Source organism: Brassica napus, chromosome C6, assembly GCF_020379485.1.
Source record: "Brassica napus cultivar Da-Ae chromosome C6, Da-Ae, whole genome shotgun sequence".
NCBI classification, from domain to species: domain Eukaryota; kingdom Viridiplantae; phylum Streptophyta; class Magnoliopsida; order Brassicales; family Brassicaceae; genus Brassica; species Brassica napus.
In genome coordinates, this window is record NC_063449.1 from 43,078,561 (window position 1) to 43,098,918 (window position 20,358).

At 33.9% G+C, this 20,358-nt stretch overlaps 2 protein-coding genes and 2 pseudogenes across 3 annotated transcripts; 3 read left to right on the plus strand and 1 right to left on the minus strand.

Annotated features, from left to right (window-relative positions):
* Positions 1-5,128: 5,128 nt before the first annotated feature.
* Positions 5,129-7,286, plus strand: LOC125574866. 2 transcript variants are annotated; one of them, XM_048761333.1, is made up of 6 exons: positions 5,129-5,329; positions 5,807-6,051; positions 6,171-6,226; positions 6,326-6,404; positions 6,503-6,641; positions 6,717-7,286. In XM_048761333.1, the coding sequence occupies exons 2-6, from the start codon at positions 5,897-5,899 to the stop codon at positions 7,020-7,022; spliced, it is 735 nt and encodes a 244-aa protein (XP_048617290.1). In that variant the 5' UTR covers positions 5,129-5,329; positions 5,807-5,896; the 3' UTR covers positions 7,023-7,286. The 2 variants fall into 2 exon arrangements, with proteins under 2 accessions (XP_048617290.1, XP_048617291.1); XM_048761334.1 differs by lacking the exon at positions 5,129-5,329 and having other exon boundaries at positions 5,335-6,051.
* A 693-nt stretch (positions 7,287-7,979) lies between these two features.
* On the plus strand, positions 7,980-8,151 carry LOC125589423 (annotated as a pseudogene).
* Positions 8,152-8,446: 295 nt separating this feature from the next.
* On the minus strand, positions 8,447-9,949 carry LOC106403350 (annotated as a pseudogene).
* A 5,186-nt stretch (positions 9,950-15,135) lies between these two features.
* LOC106404861 (homeobox-leucine zipper protein ATHB-X) lies at positions 15,136-17,853 on the plus strand. The gene is made up of 4 exons (XM_013845517.3): positions 15,136-15,557; positions 15,660-15,862; positions 16,028-16,107; positions 17,354-17,853. Exons 1-4 carry the CDS (start codon positions 15,473-15,475, stop codon positions 17,613-17,615), a joined length of 630 nt encoding a protein of 209 aa, XP_013700971.1. The 5' UTR covers positions 15,136-15,472; the 3' UTR covers positions 17,616-17,853.
* The last annotated feature ends 2,505 nt before the right edge of the window (positions 17,854-20,358 follow it).

A 20,358-nucleotide genomic window follows, 5' to 3' on the forward strand; every position in this document is an offset into this window, starting at 1 on the left:
TAATATTTTTGTTGTTTAATTCTAGTTTTAAAATATTATAAATCTTGTTTTAAATTTTTTATTTAATTTCATGTGTAAAACTTAAATTTATAAAACAAATTTGAAATATTTATGGGATATAAAAGTTTTAAGGATTAAAACAATAAACAAAAAAAATATTTAAGAATTATAAATATGATGTATACTTGTAAGGACCAAAATGCAAATAAAAAGATGAAACTTCAAATATAGAGTTTCACTTTTCAAAATTTCAAATTTGAAGTTTTGAAATTCCTTTTTGGAGAGCAAAAAACTCTATCTACGGAGTTATCGAATTTTTCCCGGAGACGCTGTAAGTCTCGTATTAATTTTTCACATCTGCCTTCATAAATCCTTTTTTATTCAACACCTACCCCCTAGCTAGCAAATGAGTTAGTATGAATAATTATCTCTTATACAGTGATTAGATCAATCAACTGCTCATCATGACTATTCATTTGACAAATCTGCAAAGCGACCGAAAGATCCTCCATCTCAAACTTCGTTACCACTATTATGTTCAACTAGAAAACTCAACAATACATATGTATATTAGCCGGGACAGAATAGCCTAGTGGTAAAACACTAGAGTGAACTGGATCCCAAGGCACACGGATTCGACTCCTCCGGGATTCCAGAGAGCGCCCAGTGACAAAAAAAAAAAAAAAAAAAAAACATATGTATATCAAAGTAGGTTTTTGTATGGAAAATGTTGAATTTGAAATCTTCATACCAACCATTTACAAACTAGGTCTCGAGGAACATTGCCACCATAGAACGTGATACTAAGGAACAAAAACTGGACCTATCCAACGGTTCGAATGCGATAGTATAATTGGATTATAGACTTTATAGTCATTATTCTTTTGATATCAACTAAAGTTTTAACCACATATATAAAATATTCGTACAAATTAAATGTGATTTTTACTACCCACGCTGATTAAAAAGAAAAGGAAAAAGAAGCGAAACCTCTTCCAGAAATGTTCACGTTCAGTGAAAAAAGAATGTGAAAAAAAGTTAATACATGATCAAAGAAATAGTTTAGGACTTTATTCATAGCATCCATAATTTCTCTCTGACTAGATTCTATTTGAACTATTTTAAAATTTTGTCGCATCATTCATTAGTATTATCTACTAGCATTTTCTTCTACAGGTTTAACATTTATGTCTAGTAAATGGAGAAAATAACGGGATTGAATGACACCAGGGTAATATCAATTAATATGTACAAATCATACGTATGGAGAAGAGAAATGGTCAGGCCATGGCTGTGAGTCTGTGACACTGTCCATCTTCTTAATTGCTTTCTGCATCTTTTCCTTACCGTTCCCCTCTTCATACGCAGTCACGTCAATAAATGTTCATAATCGTTTTTTTCCTTCTAGATTTGGCACCGCTAGATCAATCTCATAAGTCATAAGTGTTCAAAACTCCTTGCCAAACAAAACTTTGCAAAGTCCACAACAGTAAATCACTCATGCCAAAGTCCAAGACCAAGTAGCCTACACACAACTATAACGATCTTCTTAACATTTTACCAAAAAAAAACTATAACGATCGAAGGAAATTAACCCTAGAGGCCATCACTTGGGTTATCGTAGTTTTGTTAAGGTGTGTGTTTTTGTTAAAAATGAATCAGTGACATTCTATATACTCCCTCCGTTCTTTAAAGATATATATTCTAGAGAAAAAATTTGTTTCTAAAAGATTCATTTTTTACATTTTCAATACATGTTTTATTAACTAATTGCAAACTTTAAAAATCTTAATTGCACTAATTGATTTTTTATTGGCTTAAAATTGTAGAAAAAAAGATAAACACAAAAAAATATGCAAATTTAATGTGTTTTATTAAAATGTGTGAAAAAACTATGAGATAGATCTTTTAGGAACAGAAAGAGTATGATTTAAGCCAAAGAAGTCATTCAATATATGAAACGCATGCAATGATTAAGATAAAAAATCAAATGTCATCTCAAGAAAAGGGCAAAGACAAAATCGGTTAAAGAGTTTCAGAAAGAAATAACACATCGTGAGCCGACATAATGAAGATTGAAAACATGACGGAAACTTGAATTTTTAAGACCGGGTTTGTTTTGTCAACCAACGGAGACCCAATAACGTTAGAAACTCACAGGGAATTGTGTAAACGAGATTAAAATATTTTGTTACATTTAATTCTTGACTATAAACACACTCGTATCCCTTATATATTAATTGAGGAACATTTGAAAAGATGTAACCTCAATTTTGTATTAATTAAAAAAGACCCCAATGCATAGGTGGCACTCAATTAGGTAGTCAATTACATTCAATTGAAAAATAAGTAGGTCCACATTCGATTTTTATATGTTGTTAGATACATAAGTTGGTCAAACTATATGATATAATGATATGATATGCTATTTTCTTTCCTTAAATAAAACCTACGGAATTACCATAAATGACTAATATATATATATGACAATTAATGAGTTTAATAATAAAGATTTGATAACAATGTATATCTCCTCCATCATTTTTTGTTTAATTTTATATTATTAAAATAAATTAAACAATCAAATTAGCTATAAAAATAAAATTTAGATTTTTTCGTATATGTTATATTTTGAATTTTTAAAAACGACAATAAATGACTAAAACTATTAAAATTATTATGTTAAAAATTAATGATCAATTGGTTTAACATTTTTATTATAAGAAGATACACATGATTTTAAAACCATATGAGTAAAAAATATCATCTAATAATAAAATAAATAAATATATATATATATATATTAAACACTATATACCATAAGATTACATAAATATTTTAATATTAAAACTTTCAATGAATTTTCAAGAACATTTATAAATTATAAATTTATTAAAGATTTCAGATTGAAAATTTTGTTATCGATGATTTAAATATTTTGTTATAAAACGATATGAACGATCATAGAACTGTATGATTATAAATTCTTATTTAATAAATAACTATACAAAATATACTATTCCTAGAAAAATAGGTTGGTTCATCTTAACTTATATTACACTTTTTATTAAACTAACTATCAAATTGATAAATAACGTACCAAAAAATATTTTGCACTTTCCTTAAATAAAAGCTACGAAATTACCTAATATGATTAACGTATATGTGAAAATTAATTATAATGAATAATAAATATTTGATAACAATTTTTGTATCTTAGTTCTTTTTTTAATTTTATATTATTAAAATATATTTAAAAATCACATTAAATATATAATAAAAACATTTATAATTTTTCTTATATGTTATATTATGAATTTTTCAAAACGTCTATAAATTATTAGAAATTTGAATATCCCCACTCTGAAAATTTTGTGATCAATAGATTATTTTTTTTGTCATAATAAGTTACAAATGATCATAAAATTGTATTAATATGAACTTTTATTTAATATTATTAGAAGATACACATTATTTTAAAACCATATGAGTAAAAAATATCATTTTATAATAAAACATATATATTTATATATATATATATAGATTATACTATATACCATAAGATTACATAAATATTTTAATATTAAAACTTTCAATGAATTTTCAAAAACATTTATAAATTATAAACTTATTAAAGATTTCACATTGAAATTTTTGTTATCGATTATTTAAATATTCAGTTATAAAATGATATGAATGATCATAGAACTGTATGATTATAAATTCTCATTTAATAAATGACTATATAAAATATACTATTCTTAGAAAAATAGGTTGGTCCATCTTGACTTACATTATATTTTTTATTAAACTAACTATCTAATTGATAAATAATCTACCAAAATTTTTTTTGCACTTTCCTTAATTAGAAGCTACGAAATTACCTAATATGATTAACGTATATATGAAAATTAATTATTATGAATAATAAATATTTGATAACAATTTCTGTGTCTTAGTTCTTTTTTTAATTTTATATTATTGAAAGATATTAAAAAATCACATTAAATATATAATAAAAACATTTATATTTTTTCTTATATGTTATATTTGAATTTTTCAAAATGTCTATATATTATTAGAAATTTGAATATTCTCACTCTGAAAATTTTGTGATCAATAGATTATTTTTTTGTTATAATAAGTTACAAATGATCATAAAATATAACGCATATGAATTTTTATTTAATAAATATTCAAACTAAATAATATATATATATAAACACTAATGATTTAAAGCAACAAGATTGGCTGATCAATTTAGTCGTCCAGTTGAAATCTTTCAAAAGTATGTGAAAGACTAAAGTCAAAGTAAATATTGATTTAGAATAGTAGTTATATTTTACTAACCAAATACCGAAAAAAACCGAACCGAACCGAATCTAACCCGATATCCGGGTTGAACACCCGTAATCCAAATGAAGCCAAACTATTGTTTCATTCTCCAAAATATAATAAAAATAATAACTTAATCCCGCGCAAGGCACGGATCTTATCCTAGTAAATGTATTATTGAGACATATAACGGTCTTAATTACGACGCGACCTTTATAGAAGTCCCAAAGATTCTCTAGCTATAACTGCCCCATTCGTTAAACCTAAGTAGGAGTAATTAATTTCATAAGAATGTGTGTTCTTGTTAATTTCGGCACACAAGTAGCTAGTTCCCCAGCTCTGTTTCTTAATTGGGCGTAGAATTAATAAATATAGATACTAATTTTTTAAAATAAATATACTAATTAATTTCATCCGGTATAGTACTACTATCAAACTTCTTCCGGTGTAGTATAATTGTTTTTGTAATTTTGTAGATACGTCGGAAAGTTCTTACACAACATCTATATGCGTTTATCCTATATTATTTGAACTCTAACTAAACAAAAAAAAACATTTATAATACATAAATTTGCATGTAAAAAACATATATATTTTCACCATATAACTTTTCTATGATAATTGCACAGAGTTATCATATTTGTCTGTATGTTGCACGTAGAATACATGAATGTAAAATACAATTCGCCTCAGCCCAGTAGAGCAGCAACACTAAGCCCAGCCCATGTTCGACCCAATAATATCTCAAGACTATAAATTGGAACGAATTAAACCGGGATCCGGTACGAGAACCAGCCGACTGTTATATGATTTGAGGGAAAGAGGAAGAGAATATGCCCTTTGGAGTCAAAGAAGAAGATTCGCGACTCATCTCTCTCTCTCTCACTGTCACCTTCCTCCCAGCTTTTCTCTCTGTTACAACAACTATCATCCGCGTTTTGTTTTTTTGTTCCAGGATCGTCATCAATCTCTCCGCGTAGATACGATCGCAAAGGTTTGTTTCTCTGCTCTCAAAATCTATCGCTTGTTCCTCTCTAGCTGAGCTGAATCTGTCTTGTATTGCTGACTCTATATCGGACTTTGCGTCGTCTCTTTTTTTCTCCGGGAACAGTTGTATAATCGAACTTGCTCGATTCGTATTGATTTGGAGATTAATTTGTCATAGATGATTTCGATTTTGAACTGTGCATGCTTTCCTGATCAATTTTCGATGAATCGAAATCCATAATCCATGAACTATTGAACTTGTTAGCTGAAAAAAGCTGGTGACAATTGAGTATTCTAAATTTAGGTGGCAAAAACCTAATTTCTATCTGGCAAAATACAGTTTCAAGATTAACAGATCAACCAACAATCTGTTAATCTTGTTGATTCAGTGATGAATGTGTTTGATTGCAATCAATTTTCAATTTACCTAAAAATCGAATGTGTTTTTTTTTTTCTTTTTTTTTTGGGTTCTTGTGGTGATCAGAGCAGCAGCCAACAGGCCTTGGCTAGACCAGCAAGTCGTTTTTGCTGGCTAGCAGAGATTTTGCGTTTGTGATCTTGAATTTTTTTCCACATGAGCCCTCAAAGCGTATCGAAGACGAGCAAATCCCTTGAGGGTCTCCATGGGGTTCATGTGGTGTCCCATTCGCCTTTCGCATTCGAGGGCATCAGCCAAGTATCTAGCTTTCAATCCTCAGATGCAAGAACAAAGCAGAGTCTATTCATTGAGTAAGCTTATCGGCTAAATAATAAATCGTTAACATATTGAGATGTTAAGGAAATGTTTGTTCACTGTGTCCGAGGTTAGATGTTTGATTCCTTTGCTCTTATTATTTTATCTTCTGCAGACGTGTCTGGCAACAAAGGCCACCATGCCTGAGACCTATCCACTGCTGCATCCACGGTATCTTTTCATCTTTTTCTTTACTTTCCCTTTGCAGACCAATAAGTTGTATCCACCTTTTCATATTCAATCCGTGTGTGTTTTATAACCCATTGACAGGTGATCAGAGTCTCTTAGAAACAGCTGCTAATGTGATCACATCGCTCCCTTTCATTTTCCTCGGTATGCAGACCCCAAGGTAAATCATTCTTTCTTGTTCCATATAATTTCAGATTAAAGAAATTGTATATTATTCCTGTAAAAGTAACCAATATGGAGAAAAATTGCGATATATAGGAAAAACCTGAACATGAAGGTGTATGCAAACTCCTTAATCGGAGTTGGAGTCGCGTCGAGTTTGTATCATTCTTCGAGAGGGAAGTTGAGGAAGTATCTGCGTTGGGCTGATTACACAATGATAGCCACAGCCACAGTAGTAAGTCTTTAACTTCTTTACGAACATACATGGATGGTACACAGCTTACATGACTGTAACCTTTATATTGTGAAGTGTCTATCAAGGGCTCTTAGGGAAGAGAATCCAAAGTTCTTGATGGCTGCATCAGCTTTGGCTCTACCCTTCCAGCCTCTCGTGGTTTCAGCTGTTCACACCGGAATGATGGAGGTAGCATTTGCGAAAAGAGCCTTAAAGGATCCAGATTTGAAAACTGCTCATAACGTACACAAGATGTCTACATTGTTGGGTGGAGCTTTGTTCATAGCTGACGATCTTTTCCCTGAAACACCATTCATTCACGCCGGTTGGCATCTCGCTGCAGCCATTGGCGTTGGGACTTGCAATAAGCTTCTTCAGTAGTTCCACAATACCAAATATATATTGGGTAGTTGTGGAACTACTGCCATATTCTTGGTTCAGAGAAACCACGGTTTCACTGAGCTCATTAATCAGCCGACATAGCCTTTGTAGTGATCTTATCTTCAGTGTATGTGTATGGAACCAAAACAAGTCGCTTGTAATCTTTAGAGAGCCACTACTTTTGTTTTCTTTCTTGGATACATTGAAAGTAGCTTGTAATCTTTAGAGAACCAGTACATTACATGTGCGTCTCTGTCTTAGATCTTTCAACGAGCATAAACAATAGTACAAATTGAATCAATAAGAGTTGGGTCCATGAAAGAGTATTAAGCTTAGATACCAAATGGGAACGTTCCATCTTACAAACGCTAAGCATAGAAATGGAAAGAGGAGAACTCAACACTACTGAAGTCAGTTCTGACTCTAGGCTAGTTTAGGAAGTACGAAGATGTGTTTCCCTGGGCATATTGTCCTGAAAAAAGCAAAACCAGACTAAAATTTACAAAAACTTGAACGGTTCTATTTTTTCAAAACCCGAAAAATCGAAACCTAGTTGAAAATTGAATGAGTGAAACCTAAAATACTAATTTAGAAAAACCGAATTAAAAAAATACTCAAATATTTTTCAGTTTTAGGTTAACTTGGGTTTTGTTTTTTATGGGTTTTGGTTTTGAACGCAAACCAAATCTGAATTATATTGTAATTTGGTTATGTTTTGGATTTCATAAAAATAGAAAACTGATCCGAATCCCCCTAGATCCGAGCCGGTCTGATCTGAAAAAAAAAAAACAGTTCTTAGACGGCTAAATTGATTATAGCAGTATCTTCATTGACTCGAGGAGTGATAAAGAGAGCGCAGTGGTCAAGCTATTTCAGTTTCCGAACCAGTGGAAGTATGTTCCAAGTAGGTCGGTTATGTTTGACTAGGTGCAAAGAGGCTTACGCTAGTTCAAAATCATCTTTGCGCTTGGGGCAGTGACGCAACTAATGAGGTACTAACCGAATGCGCGTCTATTGCTGGTTGAAAACTATTCCCAAACCCCCCCTCATTTCTAAGTTAGACCCTAACCACTTTCTATGCATTTCGATTGATTACTCTACTTTTTTTCTTGTTTGAATGAGTAAAAAAACACAAAACTAACAAACAAAAAATTGGATTTACAGTGTATTTGGAAGACTCAAAACCTAGGAGTGTGGGTAGTAATAAAAGGAGTCTAACAAAAGTTAAGTTATCATTTTAAAATTCACATAAATGATGGAGAATGGATACACACCCAGTTAAATTTCTAAATATGATTGGTCAGTACGCTGTAGGATTTAGGATATGACAATGAAAACAAAAGAGGTTAAACACAAAAGCATAAACACAAGATAGACAATGAAAGCATAGGGGGTAATGTCAAAAACACAAGAGCTTAAACATAAGCATAAAATAATAGTCTTAGAAAACAAGTGTGACAAAGAAGAGCTCGATAAAACAGTCTTGAGACAAAAGATAGAAGAGATTTTACAACCAAGATAAAACAAAAGTAAAGACCTCCCTCCACAGCTCAGACTAACTTCCTCAATTTAACCTGTAAAATTGTGAAAATCAAACATTCTGTTTCTGTAAGAATAGGTACTAGTTGTGTATAACGGAAATTCTCAAACTGAATCTTATAATAAAAACTTACACTTGATCTCTGAGCAGGTAGGGAGACATGCGTTTCCTTTTGTGAAGACGAGACATGCGTTTCAAGAGGATGCTTGACTTGCACTAAGCTTGGACGATAAGAGCAAACAAGTGGGGGACGAGCAGCTTTACGGTGTTGGTGTTCGAGTATGAGAGCTTCTCCAGGTTGACGGAGGTTTTGAAGTAGCCGTCTTGTCCAAACACAAAAGCCTTGTGAGCAGTCTTGGTTCTGTTTAAGTCCAAACAGTTCAAACAAGACAGCAAATTTGTTTTCCTCATCGACAAAGAAGCTCCCACCAGAAGAAAGTGAGGAATAGAGCTTAAAACCGTAGCTCGAGAAGGGCCCCGGTTCCATTCGCAAAAATCTGCTCCAGGACGCACGGTTGGGCTCGACAGTAAGGGTAACCCAAATCTCAAAAAAGCCAGATTCATAACCACCAAACAGGACCGCAAGCTGCTCATCATCACCTCTAAGGAAGCTTGAGAGGGTCACAAGGTCATCATTGAAACCATCGAAAGAGTCAAAAGGAAGAGGCAGGCGCGGTCCAAACCTCTCTTTGGTAAAATCAAAACAGAGTAAGAAAACTTCCTCTCTGGATCCAAAACCATATCTACCATGGTTTTCTATATCACGATGAGCAAAAAAGTAGGTGTTTCCCTTGACAGACACGCCTCGCTGATGTGTATCTATCGACCCCTCGGGATTCACCTCATCGAGGACCCTCCATGAATTAGACCTAATTTCATAGATTTCGAACCCCACCTCGATTTTGTTCATGTTTTTAATGAAATTATTCACAAACCTCAGGATTTTGTGGTTGCGCGATCGCGTGCCTGTCTGTTATGTGGAAACTTTCTCTCGGTCCGATCCACCTTGTTTGACACAGGTAAGGGTTCCACAACACCAGCTCCGAGTTGTCCTTACCAACGCATAACACCAACCCATCGCAGTGATATAGCTTTGATACCTCCAGTTCATTAAGCAAATCTACCTGCTTTACAGCTACATCAACAAATTCTTCTTGGAACCTCAGAGAGTAGACCTTGCCATTCATCGTCAGAAACTGTTGCTGCGGCCCTGCTGCTGCTTTACCCAAAACCACCCAGCTTTTGGTTATAGCGTCCCATGTTTTGCATGTAGATCGAACCGCCTTCAGTGATGTTATCGGAACCCTCGTCAGTATCTTCTCCCCAACCAATTCCTGCGGAAGATCGCTCATCATCATCCCTCCAACTCTTGCCGCGATTGAAAAAATAGGGGTTTCCTCTCTCTCTACGCGTGTCTTGTATATTTATACATTACTCCGGTAGCGTGCGTAGCACGTATCAAATCTTTAAAAAAAAATTATTTTATCATAGATTTATATTTCAATAATTCGTAATTTAAATTTAAATAACTCGTAACGCCTATTCTAAGCGGAAAAAATGGTCCATGTACAACTTTTTATTATCCGATTAGTACGATATTGTCTATTTGAGCCTAAGAGACCAATCCGCATGAGATTTATTTTTAGACTTATTCCCAAAAGGTCTCGTACTAATTAGATAATAAAGAGTTGTACATGATCATATCTTGAGTTGTTAAAACATGTAAACTTCTATTAAAATGATATACAAACATTTGTTATCCTGAATTAAAATTAAACTGGCTAATTCTGTATACCAGCCATAGCCATTGATTAAAATAAAACAGAGTTTATTCTAAACAAAAGAGGGTTATGCCTTGGTCCTGGATTTAATATTCCTAATGATCCAGATCAAAAGAATTTCGTAACAATAAATTCAAACCAAAACTTTTAATAAAAACTCAAACCAGCTTTGTTAACCAAAAAAGAAAAAAAATAACCAACAAACTTGTAAAAACCGTCTCATCAGACCCTTGCTTTAAAGCCCGATCCCAAATCCGAACCTATCTCCTCCAATCACCCGGTTTTCTCTACTTGTCACACACCACAAGCAAACCTTCATCCATAGAAAAGGATATGAGGCTCAAGCAATTTGATTACTCTGTGAAAACGAGCATTCCCCTAATGATTCAGATCAAAAGAATTTGGTAACGATAAAATCAAACAAATTTTTTTATTAAAAACGCAAACCATTTTTGTTAACCAAAAAACGAAAGAAAATAATTTACAAGCTTATACAAACCATCTCATCAAACCTTTGCTTTAAAACCCGATCCCAAATCAACCAATATTCAATCATCCGATGTTCTCCACTTGTCACATTTCTCCACTTGTCACACGCCACAAGCAAACCTTCATCCATAGAAAAGGATACGAGGCTCGAGCAATTTCTCTCTAAATATTCAATAAAATTGTAAAAATTAATATACATATATATTTTAAATATAACATATCTTTATTATTCATAAATAAGATAATTGTGTATTATATACTAATTTTATATAATAGTTTTATATATAAATCATTTACTGCTAAACTAATCACTTTATTAATTACGTTTATGAGAACATACTGCTTCCGTAGACAACCATGCCTAAGACCAGGGGCGGATGTACGTTGAAGGTGGAGGGGGCAGATGTCCCCCCATGAAACAACTACACCTAATGTAAATTGTTAAGGCAATTTAATATTTTTCCCATTTATTATAATTATTTTGCCCCAATCACTTTTTCTTTCGTTCACTGTTTTAGTTAATTTAATTATTTTTACGTACAATTGGGTTTGTCCGTTAAATACAATGGCTAATAAATCTTTTTTTTTCATTGTTTACTAATATCACTCAATAGACATGCATTTTTGCTTAATTTCTTTTAAAGCTTAAATTATATTCAGTTTAATAAGAATTGTTTTAATTTTATTTTATATGATATTATGAATAATGACTACAGATTAAATTTTTTTGAACATAAGCTATAGCTTCATTTTCACAGGTCATGTCTATCTAAATATTTTACCGTAAATATTTTAAGTAAACTTTCAACAAATTTTCAATAGAATTTATATAACATGCTATATTTTTTTGGGATAATTTTTTGAATAGTTTGAATAAAATTATGTTTTATATTTTGCCCCCGGTGAAATTTTTTTCTGGCTCCGCCACTGCCTAAGACCTATCCACTGCTGCATCCAAGGTATCTTTTTTCTTTCTTTTTGAAGATTGATATTCAATCCATGTGTGTTAACACATTGACAGGTGATCAGAGTCTATTAGAAACAGCTGCTAATGTGATCATATCGCTCCCTTTCATTTTCCTCGGTATGCAAACCCCAAGGTAATCGTCCTTTCTTGTTTCATCTGATTTCAAATCAAAGAGTCCTAACCAAATATGTGATATATAGGAAAAACCTGAACATGAAGGTGTATGCAAACTCCTTGATCGGAGTCGGAATCGCCTCGAGTTTGTATCATTCTTCGAGAGAGAAGTTGAGGAAGTACCTGCGATGGGCTGATTACACAATGATAGCCTCAGCGACAGTAGTAAGTCGTTTACTTCTTTACGCATTGAACATACATCGATAGTATAGTTTACATGACTGTTAACTATTATATTGTGCAATGTCTATCAAGGGCTCTTAGAGAGGAGAATCCAAAGTTCTTGATGGCTGCATCAGCTTTGGCTCTACCCTTCCAGCCTCTCTTGGTTCAGCTGTTCACACCGGAATGATGGAGGTAGTATTTGCGAAAAGAGCCTTAAAGGATCCAGATTTGAAAACTGCTCATAACGTACATGCCCGGTCCGGCACCATGTGGTGCCTAAAGCCCAAAAAATTTATACCCATCCAGGAGCGGATCTAGACAACATATTTATATGGGGCACAAATAAATAATATAGCAAAAATGAAAATAAAACATAACAAAATTATAGTTATGCAATTTTTATTCAAAAAGAAAACTCAAACTTGTATTTTTTTTTTTGAATTCTGAGCCTTGGAAAAGTAACTAATAAAAAACAATTCGAATTTTTTTGTATAAAATCAGATTCTAAAATGTTTGATAAATTAATAACTGATAAATCATTGAAAAAAAATTTTTACTAAAAGAAATAAATATATATATGGCTACAGGAAAAAAATGATAGTAGAAAAGAACATGGGGTTTTGGTGCTAAAAAAAAAAAAGAACATGGAGAATACGAGATGGTGAGTGGGAGAATAACACTTATCCAATGGGACTATCGATTCAACAAGTCACCAATTAACCTAAGGACCGACCGACTAATCACTTATAACTTTCCTATAATCAGTATGTGGCACATGTCCCACCCTTCAACAATCTAGGTCCGCCCCTGTACCCATCAATAAAATACATAGCCTTTAAAAAATGTAAGAGAGTAAATGTAAGAGAGTAGCATCGAAGTCACCACCTCCGTGACACAAGTTAAAGCACCAACCACTACACCACTGTTGTTTTTAGCAAACTTGCTACCCCTAAAATATACAACATAATTTTGGCGCCTAAAGCAAGGGCTTTACCCGCTTTAGCCCAGGGCCGGCCCTGATAACGTACACAAGATGTCTAGATTGTTGGTCGGTTGGCATCTCGCTGCAGCCATTGGCGTTGGGACTTGCAATAAGCTTCTTCAGTAGTTCCACGATACCAAATATATATGTTAGATTCGGGTTTAATTATGAGCTTCCAACTTAAAACCAATTGGTGATTAGTGGATTGACCCTAACCCTTTATATATTACTTAATGTCTCTTAGAATTTCCGATGTGGGATATATATCCCTAATACCTCTCCTCGAGATGATGGCTCTTATCGGCCAGAAATCTCGGAACTTTAGGACATTTATACTCGGTCGAGCGAGTTTAACACAACCTTTATACCCGGTTGGAAGGGTTAATCACGACTTTTATATCCGGTCAGAAGGGTTAATTTTAATTTTATTCATGAGTTTAGGGTATTTAGGATCTGGGCTCTGATACCATGTTAGATTCGGGTTTAATTATGGACTTCCAACTTAAAACCAATTGGTGATTAGTGGATTGACCATAACCGTTTAGCTGTGGAACTACTGCCATATTCTTGGTTCAGAGAAACCACTGTTTCACTGAACTCATTAATCAGCCGACATAACTAGTTACCTTTGTGTCTTCCTATCTTCAATATATGGAACCAAAACAAGTCGCTTGTAATCTTTAGAGAACCAATACTTTTGCGTCTCTGTCTTAGATCTTTCAACGAGCATAAACAATAGTACATGTGAATCAGTAAGAGTTTGGTCCATAAAAGAGTATTAGGCTTTGATACTAAAGGGGATTGTTCCATCTTACAGATGCTAAGCATAGAAATAGGAAGAAGAGTAATCAATACTACTCAAATCAGTTCTGAATCTAGAGCTAATGTTAGTTTAGGAAATTTGTTTCCCTTGTACACTTGTCACTTGCATACCAATTATCTTAACCAGGATGAAATAAATAATCTGATAGAACCGGATGGAAATAGTAAACCGAACTTTAAATAAAACAAAAACAGTTAATGGGTCCCAGTGTAACTCCACTTTGATTGCAAAAGCCGAAAGGCATGGATGTATTGGAAGAGTGGCCACCAATAAATATAGACATTTGGGAAAATCTGGAGTCATGCATGCCAACTATAACTTGTTAATTATCGCACAATGCGTGGAGTATATATCTACCATTTGAAAAATTATATAAATCTCTAAAGCTAAGAATAAAACTCTATAATCTGTAAGACTAAAGTATGTATTTAGCTATAAAAAAAGTATTTAGTTATAGTAATATTATTGCATTGTATGCAGTTTTTTAAAGTGACTATCTTTAAATTTTATTCATTAAAAATATATGTTGAGGATAATATGTTTAATAATGAATATGATATTGTAATTGGTCAACTAGGGTCTTTAGCTTATTTCCCTAAAGTTAGCTAGACCTAATCTATTTTGTATAGATACTTTGCGAGACACATGAATAAACTCAGACGTCCAATCAGTGATACTTATGTAATATTTTTTTGTTAAATAATCAACTATATTCAACTATATATGTTTTATTTTTGCTTAAACTATTTTCAACTATGTTACACTATTTACCTTAATATAATTATATAAACTATAGTTTTCGGAACTTTCAAGAAAAATGTATTTATGTTTTAAATGGTACATGATTAAGTTTCAGATATTAAACATCATAGTACTACTTTTTATAATTAATACGGTATTAGTTAATTATACGTTCTACGACATTTATAACAAGATCTTTTAAGCTTAGACCATTCTCGTTTTTTTTCTAAGATTATTGTATTCGTAACGCTCAACGCAAAACAACACTTCGGCCACCCGTTACTGTCCCACCCAAGGCCATAATGAATTCAACAACTCGGAAATTAAAACTGGTAAAACACGTAATAATTGATCATACGAATATGATTTGACTTAGCAACCCTAGTCAAACCCATTTCTTCCGCCAATTACACGTAAATACACCTCTATTTAATTCAATTCCTTTAAAAATCTCATCTTACACTGCCATTTGTTTTTTCAGTAATTTTTGGTTCATTGACCAGCTTCGGACTTTTATCCTTTGTCGTGTTTTGGGACTTTCTTTGAAATTTGATAATTCTGTGAGGCTTAATTCCTTATTCCATATTCCACGCTTTATAACAAAAATTTTCTCCTTTGTCTGGCTTTTTCTCTTTTGTTCTTTCACATGTGTATATACACACAGACATACACACACTTACATTTCTAATATCATATAATACTTCAACTTTACCTTTTCTCTTCCAAAAAAAACTATTTCTCTTCATCAGATTGTATTTGATCATTCCAGCTTTTCCTCATCCTCCTCTATGGCCGTCTCACCTAATTCAAGCTTCTTAGAATTAACAATATCAATCCCAAGCTTCTCTCCTTCTCCTTCACTCCCTTCATCTAGTAAGATCCAAAGATTAATTTTAAAATCATCTTTATATATGTATGATGTAGATTTTTAACAGTTATTCCAATGAAAAAGATCTAAATCATATGTTTTGGTAGGTGATCACATGGTGAGAGATTTGGACATAAATCAAACTCCAAAGATGGAAAAAGATCGTGAGTGGATCATGATCAGTGCAACACCGCATGTCAACGACGACGACGGCAACTCTGGTGGCCGACGGCGCAAAAAGCTCCGTCTAACCAAAGATCAATCGCATATTCTTGAAGAGAGTTTCATACAAAACCATACCTTAACCCATGTAAGTATATATATCATACAACTTTATGGTTCCGTATACGTTTTGTTTGCGTTGAGAGAAGGAGAAAGAGATATGGAAAAAGAAAAGGAGAGAGAGAGAGAGTAATATTTTCATGATGATCAAGTCGGCTGATTATGTTTTGGTTGGATGATGATGAAACCACAGAAACAAAAACAAGAATTGGCTACTTTTCTGAAGCTTAGTCAAAGGCAAGTTGAGGTGTGGTTTCAAAATCGAAGAGCAAGGTACGTACTTGAATCTACCGCTTTCATATGTATTGCATCATTTGTTACGGTGAGGCGTGTTATGTGTAGGGTTTTGTTGGAATTAGATTTTTTATGATTGCAGGATATATGTTAATTAATGAGAATGCGTTGACAGAATATTTATATATAAAGAGATCGTGTGAGATCGTTACTTAGATTCTCAAAATCATTCACCATATATACAATAATAGTTTTAGAAAAATCTAGTAAAGTGGAAATGATCTTTCTTTATCCAAGTGTTTAACGTTGATTCCCACATCTATAGTTATCACGCATTTTATGCGACACATGAAAAGCCCGTACTCTTATTTATGTGAGTACGTGTCTATATATAAATGCCCCGTGATTAAAAGTTAATATATAGAATCTAATAAATGCATCAACAAGAAAAAAAGCGTTAGGGGAACACAAGGGACAAAGTTCGAAACAATGCATGATGTGTTTTTTTTTTTCAGCCATCTTTGGCCAGTCTACAATTATGATGTTTGTTCATGTAGTATACATTTTTCTTTAATGAAACATAAACTTACACACTGTGCACATACATTTTTATCAATGTTTTTCTCTTTATGTCTATATACTCATGATATATATGCACATAAATGTGTTTGTATATATGTACATTTGTACATGAGTGCATGCATAGTATCCATGTTGCGTGGTTGTTTGTTTATGGAGTTCATAACCGGGCATGAATTGAATTTGATGGTTGCCGAGCCCCAAAATGTTTCCATTTTCAGTTTCATAAAAATATAACTAAATTTTTTTAACGTTTTTACTACCAAAATATTTTTCTTCCCAAATATATATGTAAAATATCATTGCAGTAAAAACGTTGTTGTAGTTTTGAGTCTTGGTATAACTAAATTTTGGTAGTATGTGGAAAAGTATCAATATGAAGAACTTGTGAATTAGCAAAAGTAGGAATCATTTTCTAGAATAATATGATTTATGACGAGGTGATCTTACGTGTCAATCAGGCAATATAATCACTTATGACTTATATAGTATCACATGTGAACACATAGTTCACCAACATATAATTATGGAAAAGGTCGGTTGAATAGTCTCACACAAGTATAAATTTTTTTTTAACACCAACCTCGTTAAGAATGCATTAAAATATTTCAGCCTATGGATAAATATGGTTGTTACAGGATAATACCTAGAAACTATAAATGACGTAAGCAAATTTAAAAGTATGATCAAACAAATGTTTATATAGGAGTAAGCTCAAGCATACGGAGATGGAATGTGAGTACCTAAAGAAATTGTTTGGGTCACTGAAAGAGCAAAATCGACAGCTACAAAAAGAAGTTGAAGAACTGCGAGCTCTTAAGCCCGTATCGGCCTCGGTTTTAACCATGTGCCCTCGGTGTGAACGTGTGACCGTTGCAGCAGATAATGGCTCTAATGCCGTGGAGGAGGGAACAGCTCTGAGAAGCCAGTCACGAATGACAATTTCCTCTTCCTCTACCTTATGTTGACTGGCTCGGTCAAAAGTCAAAGATTGAAACGCCTGTTTAGGTGTAAAAAGTAAAGATTTGATGATGATTAGGAGGATCTTGTTCATAATTCTCTAATTATTTATTACACCAGTGAGCAAAGAAGAAGTTTATTTAATATTAGTTTTATAGCTTTTCATGTTTTTTTGTGTGAAACTTTTTGTGTTAACTTGTTATTTCAAAGATATATTATAATTACAATAATTGAAAATTGAAAATCCGTGCCCTGTGCGAGAATATGAATCTAGTAATTGTTAATGAGAAAAAATAAATAGATTTAAACCAATACATCTTTCATATTTAAAACCACATGATAAAGAAGATAAGTGTTGTGAAACCAGAGAATATAATCTATAGAAACTTTTTATATATATGGAATTACACCGTCATAGAATAATGGAAAGATTAAAGAAAAGAAATACAAATATGGAAAGAGTACAAATCATAATCTAATAAGGAAAAATGCAAGATGCCGATTCCTTCTCTCTCTCTCCTCACAGTCGACTCTCTCTCTCTCTAGCATTGGGCCGGTTATGAACCGGGCCAGTTATGGACATCCACAATATGATTTATAACACTCCCCCTTGGATGCCATAACCATACAGGGATTGTAATACGCTTTAGATGTTGCTTCATTAAAACCTTACCAGAAAACCCAATGGGACAAAACCATGGTGAAGGAAAAAGAGTACAACACGTTTTACTCCCCCTGTTCTGAACATCACTGAAGGTCTTTCAGTCTACGCATCCCTATCTGATGCGTGAGCTTCCTGAACGTCGAGGTAGGAAGAGACTTGGTAAATAGATCAGCTGAGTTGTCACTGGAACGCACTTGGACCTCGCCGGTTTTCTGTAGTTCATGCGTGAAGAAGAACTTAGGCAAGATGTGCTTCGTCCTGTCTCCTTTGATGTAGCCGTCCTTAAGCTGAGCAATGCATGCTGCATTGTCCTCATACATCACGGTTGGTGCGTCCTTGCCTTTGGACATCCCACAACCAACTCGTACATGTTGGGTCATTGACCTCAACCAAACACACTCGCGGCTGACCTCATGCATAGCCAATATCTCCGAATGGTTTGAAGATGTGGCCGCGATCGTCTGCTTCATGGAACGCCATGATATGGCCGTTCCACCATGTGTGAAAACATAGCCTGTCTGTGATCGAGCATTGTGTGGATCCGAAAGATAACCTGCATCAGCAAAGCCAACTAAACCTTCTTTGTTTTGGTTAGTATAGAATAAACCCAAGTCTTTCGTTCCTTGCAGGTAACGAAGAACATGTTTAATCCCGTTCAAGTGCCTTTGGGTTTGACAAGAGCTTAATCTAGACAATAGATTCACGGCAAAACATATATCTGGTCGTGTGAGTAGCCAGATACATCAAAGCTCCTATGACACTGAGATATGGCACTTCAGGACCAAGGACATCTTTATCGTCCATCTTAGGACGGAACGGATCAGTGTCCAGGCCGAGGGACCTCACGACCATGGGGCTAGATAATGGGTGAGACTCGGCCATATTAAATCTCTTGAGTACCTTTTCTGTATATGCCATTTGATGCACAAGGATTCCATCTTTAATGTACTCAAGCTGTAATCCCAAACAGAATTTCGTTTTTCCTAGATCTTTCATCTCGAATTCTTTCTTAAGAAATTCAACTGTTTGAGAGATCTCTCCAGAGGTTCCTAAGATATTCAAATCATCAACATACACTGCTATGATTACAAAGCCCTGGCCGAATTTCTTTATAAAGATACAAGGGCTGATCGGATCATTCTTATATCCTTCTTTCACTAGGTACTCACTTAACCTATTGTACCACATTCGGCCTGATTGTTTCAATCCATAAAGTGACTTATTCAACTTTATACAGTGTTGTTCTCGAGTACTCGATTTGTTTTTCAACTCTATACCCTCTGGTACTTTCATATAAATCTCATTATCCAGTGGCCCATATAAGTATGCAGTTACAACATCCATTAACCGCAAGTCTAATTTCTCTCTTATAGCCAGACTTATCAGGAATCTAAAAGTAGTAGCATCCACCACAGGGGAGTATGTCTCCTCATAATCGATTCCTGGTCTCTGTGAGAATCCTTGTGCAACAAGTGCTTTATATTTCACGACCTTGCCGTGTTCATTTCTTTTCCTCACAAAGACCCACTTATAGCCGACTGGTTTAACATCATATGGTGTCCGGATTATTGGTCCAAAGACATCACTCTTCTTTAAAGAGTTTAACTCCACGTTTATAGCTTCTTTCCATTTGATCCAATCTGATCGTTGAGTGCACTCATAAATAGACGTGGGTTCATGATCCTCATTCAAATCCATAAGTTCAAGTGCTACTTTGTATGCAAATATATCATCAATGTCGACATTCTATCTGTTCCATTGTATCCCAGATAAGACAAAGTTTATTGAGATCTCATTATTATCAGGACCTTCAGTACCTTGAATCTTGGTGTCCCAAGAATCAGTATTAGATACATCAGGGCCGGCCGCATCTAAGCATTCATGATCGGCCGCGATCGCTATTAGGGTTTTGGGATCGACTGTGGTTAAGTCCTGAGATTTAGGAACGGTCGCGGTAGTGTCTAGGGTTTCAACAACCTCGGTTTCATTCTCTGCACCTTTCTTAGTTTTCTGAGGGTTCTTATCTTTGGAACCTATTGGTCTACCACGTTTCAAACGTTTTCTAGACTATGTAGCAACTTGATTGT

Bases quoted from the DNA above. Each gene is read 5' to 3' on its own strand.
- LOC125574866 (XM_048761333.1), top strand. From the start codon at position 5,897: ATGAGCCCTCAAAGCGTATCGAAGACGAGCAAATCCCTTGAGGGTCTC. The intron at 6,227-6,325 runs GTATCTTTTCAT...ACCCATTGACAG, and splicing joins TATCCACTGCTGCATCCACG to GTGATCAGAGTCTCTTAGAA. The intron at 6,405-6,502 runs GTAAATCATTCT...TGCGATATATAG, and splicing joins CTCGGTATGCAGACCCCAAG to GAAAAACCTGAACATGAAGG.
- LOC106404861 (XM_013845517.3), top strand. From the start codon at position 15,473: ATGGCCGTCTCACCTAATTCAAGCTTCTTAGAATTAACAATATCAATC. The intron at 15,863-16,027 runs GTAAGTATATAT...ATGAAACCACAG, and splicing joins AAAACCATACCTTAACCCAT to AAACAAAAACAAGAATTGGC. The intron at 16,108-17,353 runs GTACGTACTTGA...ATGTTTATATAG, and splicing joins TTTCAAAATCGAAGAGCAAG to GAGTAAGCTCAAGCATACGG.